General features: G+C 43.9%; 1 protein-coding gene across 1 annotated transcript; it reads left to right on the forward strand.

Annotated features, from left to right (window-relative positions):
* Positions 1–4,659: 4,659 nt before the first annotated feature.
* Positions 4,660–8,617, forward strand: LOC103716642 (uncharacterized). The gene is made up of 2 exons (XM_008804726.5): positions 4,660–5,513; positions 7,664–8,617. Exons 1-2 carry the CDS (start codon positions 5,196–5,198, stop codon positions 8,234–8,236), a joined length of 891 nt encoding a protein of 296 aa, XP_008802948.1. The 5' UTR covers positions 4,660–5,195; the 3' UTR covers positions 8,237–8,617.
* The last annotated feature ends 377 nt before the right edge of the window (positions 8,618–8,994 follow it).

Below are 8,994 nucleotides of genomic sequence, written 5' to 3' on the forward strand. Positions count from 1 at the left end.
TTCCCTTCACGCCGGCCTTGCACAAACCGATCGAGCGCCCCTAGGCGAATGAGTGCTTCGATCTCATTTCGGAGCTGATAACAATCCTCGGTATCATGGCCGTGATCCTGGTGGAAACGGCAATACTTCCGGATATCACGCCGGATTCTGGTGTCTGGCTTCGGGGGTGGGAGCCGGATGCAATCCCGACTCTCAATCTCCATGAGGATTTCAGCCCGAGGAGCATTGAGGGGAGTATACTTTTCATACCTCCCTTCAGGTGCACGGGCCTGCAGTGGAAACCTCGGGCGGAGTGGTGACCTCTGCTGCGGCGGTCCTCTCAACCGGGGTGGACTCTTCGGGCGGGGCGGATTCTTAGCTCGTCGCGGAGACGGGCTTCTGGGCCGGCCGCGCTCCTCGCGGCGTCTTTTCTTGGGGTTCTGCTCGGTCCCACCCCGCCTAACTGCCACGGCCTCTTCTGCCTTGGCATACTTCCGCGCCCGAGCGAACATTTCGGTGAGGTCCGTGGGGAAATTCTTCTCGATCGAGAAGAGGAATCTGTAGGACTGGGCTCCAGTCTTCAATGCCGACATGGCGATTGACTGGTCAAGCTCCCGGACCTCCCATGTTGCGGCGGTGAACCGGTCCAAGTACTCCTTGAAGGATTCTCCCTCCGTTTGTTTAATATCAAGGAGGGAGTCGGATGTCCGCCGCTGGGGCTGGCTGGCGGCAAAGTTGCCAGCAAATTGTCTGCCGAGCTGCTCAAAGGAGGAGACAGTACTCGGCTTCAGCCCGGTGAACCAAAGCCGGGCTGGTCCTCGGAGTGTCACCGGGAAAGCTTTGCACATCATGGCCTCCGAGGCTCCTTGTAGGGCCATCAAGATCCGGTAACTCTCCAGGTGGTCAAGGGGATCGGCCTTGCCGTTGTAGGGCTCTACCTGGGGCATCTTGAACCGTAGCGGAACTGGTTCATCTTCAATCTCTGGGGAGAAGGGCGACTTCGTAGTAAACTCAAAGTCGCCATCGCGCCCCGATTTCCTGCCATGGAGTGCCTGGATTTGGCGCTCCAGCTTCTCGACCTTCCTGTCGAGTTCATCGTTCTGGAGGATTGCTGCAGCGGTTCGCTCGGGTGCGGGTTGCCCTGGAACCGACTCAGCTTCTGAAGGTTGTGGCCAGCCTCCATGGCCTCTGACGGGGTGCTCTCTCCAGAGGGAGGCCTGGACTTGAGAGTCCTGACCTCGAAGGGGAAGTCCGCTTGCAGGAGGCTCCGGTTGGACTGGAGCCGGAGGAGGCGGTGCCGTTGGGATGCCCCTGGGTTGCAAGCTTTGGACAGCGGTAGCCAAGGCTTGCACTTGTTGCACCAGGGCATCAAACTGCTCCGGCCGAACTTGAGGGGTTGGCTCGACCGGAGGTGGTGAGTTCCGGACGGAATGCTCAGGACTGGGTGGAGGACGTCGAGAGGCGTTGGAAGCCCCTTTGCTTCTTAGCTTCATGGCAGCGAACTCGGTTCCCTTCCTCTAGCGCCAACTGTTGCTGGAAATTGGACCCGGGGGCTACCGCGAAGCTGGGGAAGGAGGAGCTCCGCTGCGGGGACGGTGGTCGGCGGCGCGCCGACTGGTGACGTCCTCCTAGGGGGGCGTAAGTCCTGCAAAAAGCCAGTGGCCGGGCTCCCCGGCGCCGGCCCTCCGATGCTTAAGTCAGAGGGGGCAGATATGTGGAGAGAGCAAGGAAGAGAGTCTATGGAGAAGACAGCAGGAATATGTGGATAAGATGAAGAGGGTGTTCTCCTCCCTTGTGTCTGTGCTGTTTGCTTCTTTTCACCCGGTCCAGGAGGGTTCTGTCCGGGGGGCCCCCCATCCTTTTCCCCCAGGTTTCCTTTTATAGAAGGATTTTTGTTACCTGGGAGGTGACAGGAGGTTTGTCTTCTTTTGTAATAATTGGGCACGATTTGGCCCATTAATGGCGTAGTGGAGAACGGGACCGAATCGGACCGGAATCAGGGAGTTGTCACGGTCGATCAGACCTGTTGGAGTGGTTGAACCGCCGGCTGTGGTGGGCCTGGGGTCCGTGGATGGTAAGTGCATTTATTACCGAATGAACCGGCGGTCAGGGAGAGCCAAACGCTCTGATGGTTCAGTGATCCGGAGATCGTCTTGGGCCGTGCTCATTAAATGACTGGGTGCATCGGAGACTTGAGGGAGTCTCATGCATTAATGGCAGGTCGTGCCGAATGCCTGCAGAGATCTTATGCCTTGATGGCTTGGAGATAGTGGCAGGCCGTAGTAGAGTCGCGTGTATAGCCGCCGGACCTTTCGAGAAAGCTTGGCGGGGAGGAGTATTAGTTAAGGCATCGGCTCAGCAAGGGTGCCGAGCCGAGCTGGTCGCCTAGAGGGGCGCCCTGTGGCGGGGTTGCTTCGAGTACTCCTGGTCGGCGCCCTTTGGGCGAACACCTTCTAGCCGAGCGCCTCTATTTGGCGCTGTCTCTAGTCAGCGCTTTCTAATTGAGCGCTTCTCTGGTCAGCGTTCGCTGGTCGGCTCTTCCTATCCGAGCATCTCTACTTGGTTATTTTGATTGGGCGCCTCTTGGCGCTCTCTCTCTGGTCGGCGCCCTTTAGTCGAGCGTCCTCCTGGTCGGCGCTCTTTGGCCGAGCGCCTTTCCGGTCGGCGCTCTCTAGCCGAGCGCCTCCGTGGCGGTATGACTTGGGGTTTTTCCCCCAACATATATATATATACACTATTTAAAATAAAGAACCATATTAAATAAGAGCTCTACTTATTATCTAAAAAAATAAACCGGATTAATAACATTATTAATATAATCCAAAATAAAAAACTGTGTTGATAATATTATTAATATGGGTGTTTACGGGATGAATGGAGAGCACAGTACAAATTGAGCCTAGTCTTTAGTTATATATAATAGATAATAGATAGTAGATTATCCAAAATAAAGAACTAAGTCCTACTTATTATCTAAAATAAGAAAATACATCAATGACATTATTAATACGGTACAAAATAAAGAGCCGTATGAAGTAGGAGACTGACTTATTATCCAAAATAAATAAAAAAAATATACTAGTAACATTATTAATACGGGCGTGTACGTGGCAAATGGAAAACTCAGCAGAAGCTAAGCTTCCATTTTAATAATATGTAATGGATAATAGAATATAATAGGGCTCCCATGAGTAAAATAGAGAAAGATAAACAAACTAAGAAGTTCATTTCATACGTCCATGCTAGATTCAAAATAGTCATCCAAAATCCAACTCTACCTTCCACTCTTTGACATTTATGTCATCGATTATCTTATTAGGAGTGCATAAGCTTGTGTAGAGGGACCTTATAATTTAGTCTCCTTGGTTATTTGGAGTACGTGACATTTAAAATTTGAAAGCATTTTGTGAGAAATCTAATAAAGAAACATTTGTAATTTGGCCTCATTACCAACGGGATTGGGTGGCCATGGTCTATATGGTTTGAATTTTTCGCTAGTGAACTTGAAATAGATAGATGCACTCTCACTTTTACTTGCTTTTGAAATCGGTAGATGCCCCTCCATGGTTCATTAACTATATTAAAATTCAAATTTTAAACTTCTATATAGTAACCATAGAACCATTCACTGTTTACTATATGTAAAATGGGAAATCAGATATAAAGACAATACCTTCCTTCATACATTGCTTTTGCTGATGAGTAAACGCTTTAGTGACCATATGAAAGAAGAGATGAAATTTGATGAAATGTCCCTCTATTGCTTATTAATTATAATAAAATTCAAATGTCATATTTCCAGATAATGACTAAAAGTCCATCCTAGGATCACTATACAAAACATGGAAAGATCAAAATTTCATAATTATGATAAGATCAAAATTCATGTTTTCATATAGTGACAACAAATATAGTCCCCATAAAATCATTCGGGAATTTTTAATGAAACATGGGAAATGAAATTCAATAATAGTTTCCACTAAAATTAGTTTAAGGCTCATATTTCGTTTTCATGTAAGATCTGTTAACCATTCCAGGGTAACATAATAAAATATGTAAACCAAAATTTTCTGAATGTAATGGCCAACTGAACCATAATGGATTCACCAAATAAAATGCAGAAAATGATAAAGTTAACCATATTTCTTGTTTTCATATAGCGATGAAAGAGCCATTTAGCAACGAAAGTTAATAATAAGTTTTATATAACTACATTATAAGCTTGTTGAAGTTTTTTTTAAAAAAATCATTTTCATTCTTTTACATATACACCCTATAACATTTCTAATTTTGTTTATAATCTCTTGTAAATTTGCAATTTGCACGAATACCAATTTAAATATGATTTTCTGCATAAATTCTCCGTTTGGGATTGTGCTTGTATAATCATGGTTTAATTTTAACCTATGTAAAATAACTTATATTCCCCTTCAAAAAACTACTCTAATTATTTCAAGAATATTACTGCCAATTACTAGGAATGGCTAATTTTAACACTATTCAAACACCTAGTTAGCACAGGAGCATTTGTGAAAAAAAAGAATTACGGTAGAAGTATGACATCTTCCAGATTATGCATGTATTTCGGAAGACGAACATACATGCTGATTGGGTCACCTCTTTCATTGCTCATCATTTTTGTGACATTCTCTGAATTCGGTGTGTGCCTGTCTCTCCAGGTTGTGCATGTATTCCGGGAGACAAACAGAATTGCTGATTGGGTCGCCTTCTTCGCTGTTTATCATTCTGGTAACATTTTTTGGATCCGATGTGTACCTATCCCTCCATCGCTATGGAGTATTTTGGCCTTTGATTCAGTGGGCAGTGCTCATGCGAGATTAGTATGAGCTGCCGGTGCACCCAAAAAAAAAAAAAAAGTTTACATGGGTATGCACATAAATTTAGCAGTTTTGAGGGATATATGTGCAAGAAATTCAGTTATTATTTTATCAGCCAGCACTGATACAATAAAACTACAGTCATAGTGTTAACTAACGACCGTTATGCACCGTTCTTCCCGTCCCTCAAACGGCGGCGATACAAAAGGCCGATTGGCTGCTCCGCTTCGTTTTTGCGGAAGGCGGAAGGAGCAAAGAAGAGGGGAAAGGAAAAGGGGGGAAATAGAAATACAAGAAAACACTAAACCCTAGTTTCGATTTCCAAGGAGAAGCATCTAAAATTAGGGTTAGGGTTAGGGTTCAGAGAATTGAAGGGAGATGATGCGGGGAGGAGGCGCGGAGGGGATGGGGATGATGGGGGCCGGCGGGCCGCTGCGGCTGAATCCGGCTGCGGAGGCGGGGGGAACGAGCAGCGGCGCCGGCGGAAGGGGGAAGGAGGAGAAGATGCCGCAGTGGTCCCCGGAGGAGACGAGGGATCTGATCGCGATAAGAGGGGATCTGGAGAGGGACTTCAACGTGTCGAAGCGGAACAAGACGATGTGGGAGGTGGTCGCTGCCCGGATGAGGGAGAGGGGCTACCGCCGCTCGTCGGAGCAGTGTAAGTGCAAGTGGAAGAACCTCGTCAATCGCTACAAGGTTCGGTTGCATACTTGATTTCTAATGGCTTCCGATTTGGCCTCTCTGAGCTTAATTTCTTAAAGTTAATTCCTTTTTTCGGCCAGGGATTCTATCTATTAGGATTTCAGAATGATTTGCTGGTTTTCCTCTAGGAAATGTTGGTTTAAAAGATTTCTCTTTTGGGGATTGTTAGCATTTGGATTGCTTCTAATTAGGCCTCTTCTAGCATAATTTTCTCGAAGTTAATTCAATTGGGATGTCAGGTTTATTAGCTGGTTTTCATCTACTTCCTTTTCTTTTAACGAAAAATTTGGGTTATTAGCGTTTGGTAATCTTGTTTTCCTTTTCTAATTTTACCTGTTTAAGAATGATGGGAAGGGTTTTTTTTCGTTTCTTTTCTTTTGGAGAAAAGGACAAAAATGGAATTTTTTTGTTACTTAAAATAGTGTAAAATTAACTTGTTGTATAGAGGATATTAGGTTTAACAAATTTTCATGTATTACAGTTTCTCTAGAGCAGTAAAATTAGGTCTATTCAAGAGATATACATCACCATAGCGTTTCTATTCCTATGATATTGAATAGGCATGCATCTTTATTGGCGATGTAGCACGAATGTTGTTTTGGTATAAGGGTTTGCTTATTGATCTTCGATAGTGTATATGAACAGGCCTTCTCTTGCCAATCATGTTGAAGTTTTCTATTTATATATGCTGGATTGAAGCTACAAATTTAGTAGCAGGTAATTGTTGGCTCTCCCTTCTCCTCGAGATGGGGATGGGAAGGAGAACAATTTGATGGCTGGTGTTTGGATAGATGTGCAGGCGTGCATGTGGCATCCGAACTGGAAAGGTATAGGTGACAGTGGGTCCTACTGGCTTAACTTTCAAGAACTTTCACCATTAAGGTACGGCCTTCTCGAGAAAGGGAGCGATGACTAGGAGCTATGAGCTATGAACTACAAACTATAAATTAAAAGTACTAAAAAATAATTGAAAAATAAATTAATAAAAGAAACTGGTAAATTGATTCAATCGTTCCCTGAAGGGTCTCTTTTCAGAATTACAATTTAATACTTATATATACCTTCTCTAATTGTTGGACAATTGTCTCTTTCCCACATCTCCATTTTCCATAATCCAATCTTACAGCAACTGCTTCTACCCCTCCTGTCTTGCTTCCGAGGCTTCATCCTATGTCAGGCTGATGTCAACATCAGGCAAGATTAGCTTCTTAAATCAATATGTATCTTCTCTAGTAGGTTATATTTATAATGGGCCAAACCTGCTACCTCTAGAACTCAACCTACGCCTTAGGCAATCACTCCGCTTGGTTCGACTAATTCCTTTTAGACATGGCTCGGTCTGTCTTGCGTGACACTATATTTGGCTTGATTGACCTACCACTATCATTCAACCCTTAGGTCAGGTTATGTGCCAACCATCTTTGTCGATCACCACCTATCTCCCAGTTAGTGGCTTCCATGTCTGCCTTGTTGAATTGGAGTTGACCCTCTTGACCTACTTTTCATTAACGAGACCAGTTTCTCATTATTATCTGGTCTCTGACAGTGCCACATGGCATCGTCGCCTTTAGGGTCCCTCTATAGGTTAGGATGCGGTGTAAACAGTAATAATTTAGCTGCAAAAATGTGGATCTCATTGTTGGAGATTATACATTGGAAGTAATCACAAAGTTCTGATTGGGCACGTTATCATGAGATTTCTAATTGACAGGATGAACTGATAGATGGTTTCTTTTCTTCATCTGAGATTGTAATGTGCTTGATCAGGACCAACATTCAGCTTATATGTTCCAAATATACAGTTATTTTAGACTTGTTGTTTCAAATCTTGTAAGCATTTTTTTTCAGGTGCAAGTCCTGCTTAGTTAGTCAATTGTCAGTACTTGTATTTATAGACGTAGGGCAGCCAACAGAACATTGTATACTGTAAGATTTGTAAAAGAATAACTGGGTTTGTTTTTTCTCTCAAAGTAAATGACTTTTATGCATCTCTAGAATGCTTTTAGATAGTAACTCCATGCTTATTAATAAAATTCAAACCTTACAACATTAACAGTAAAAGATGAACGTGCAGCTATTCATATTTTCACATGGCATTTAGGTACTACAGAATGTAATGCAATGAACCCGGTCTATTTCCACAGGGTAAAGAAACAGCTGATCCAGAAACTGGCAAACAATGCCCTTTCTTTGAAGAGCTCCATGCTGTCTTCACAGAACGTGCAAGAAACATGCAGCGTGAACTGCTTGAGTCTGAATCAGGAGCTTCCCATTCTAAGAAGAAACTGAAGAGGCTAGGTGCGGATAAATCCTCTGATGAACTATCCGAAGATGATGAAGATGATGAAGACAGTGATGGGGAGCGCCTCACAAAGTCAAGAAAGAGGAAAATTGACAGAGGCCAGCAGCAGCGGGCAACAGACAAGGCAAAAGCAACCACTAGCAGCATCTGTAATCTGCTGCAGGACTTCTTGCAGCAGCAGCAGCACATGGAGGTGCAGTGGTGGGAGATGATGGAACGGCGGGCTCAGGAGCGGGTGGTGTTTGAGCAGGAGCGGCGGCAGTCAATGGAGAAGCTGGAGAAGGAGAGGCTGATGCTGGAGCAGGCATGGTGGGAGAGAGAGGAGCAGAGGAGGAGAAGGGAAGAAATGCGGGCTGAGAAAAGGGATGCACTCTTAACCACTCTTTTGAATAAGCTCCTACAGGAAGACTTGTGATAAGAAATTTGCAGCAAGTAGAGCTGGAGAGAAAAAGAGTGGGGCTTGCATTCTATGGCCTTGTGATCAATTTTTATGGTTGCATAATTGTGACGACATCCTTACAGAAAGGAAACTATACAACAATGTACTAACATGTAAAAAAAAAATCCAAATCATAAGTTCTGTACTCACCAAAGATTGCTTTTGGCGAGGAGTCATGACGATAGAATTTAAAGATTGGAATTTGAGTGCTTATACATATCTTTGGGTTTGTAATTATGGTTGTACAGTATCTCATGCTTGAAAAACAAAAAAAATTACTCTCGGTCGAACCCTGTAACATCAGATTGTTGAATGTAATTAACCATAGAATTAATGGAAAGATGGTTCTGGGATTCATTATCTTCCTCATGCAATCTATATCCAAAGTGGAACTTTTTGAAGTTTCTTTGATTGCTCTTTCAAGAATGACAAGCAAACCTTGCTTCAACACCCAAGTCATCTCACAATTGAACACTTCACAGCAATAAAGCCCTTTATAGTCACAAAGAGGATTTAGAATTCCATATGATATCATAAGTGATGGGGACATCAGAGCCCTTCATTCAGATGATCCGCATATTTATTTTATTTTTATTTTTGGGCTTGTTTGCATTTTAGGGCTTATTTGTGTTATTTGTGGGCTTATTAAGAGTTATTTTTATGTAAGGGGGTTTTATGTTAATTGTGTTTATTTGGCCCTATATATAGGGGACTATTTTCATGATTAGGGTTTT

Source organism: Phoenix dactylifera, chromosome 6 (assembly GCF_051530095.1).
Source record: "Phoenix dactylifera cultivar Ajwa chromosome 6, Ajwa_hap1_PhDact_Kaust_v1.1, whole genome shotgun sequence".
Lineage (NCBI taxonomy): Eukaryota > Viridiplantae > Streptophyta > Magnoliopsida > Arecales > Arecaceae > Phoenix > Phoenix dactylifera.

Excerpts from the sequence above, each read along its gene's own strand:
- LOC103716642 (XM_008804726.5), top strand. The coding sequence starts at position 5,196 with ATGATGCGGGGAGGAGGCGCGGAGGGGATGGGGATGATGGGGGCCGGC. Across the intron at positions 5,514-7,663 it reads ACCTCGTCAATCGCTACAAG|GGTAAAGAAACAGCTGATCC; the intron begins GTTCGGTTGCAT and ends CTATTTCCACAG.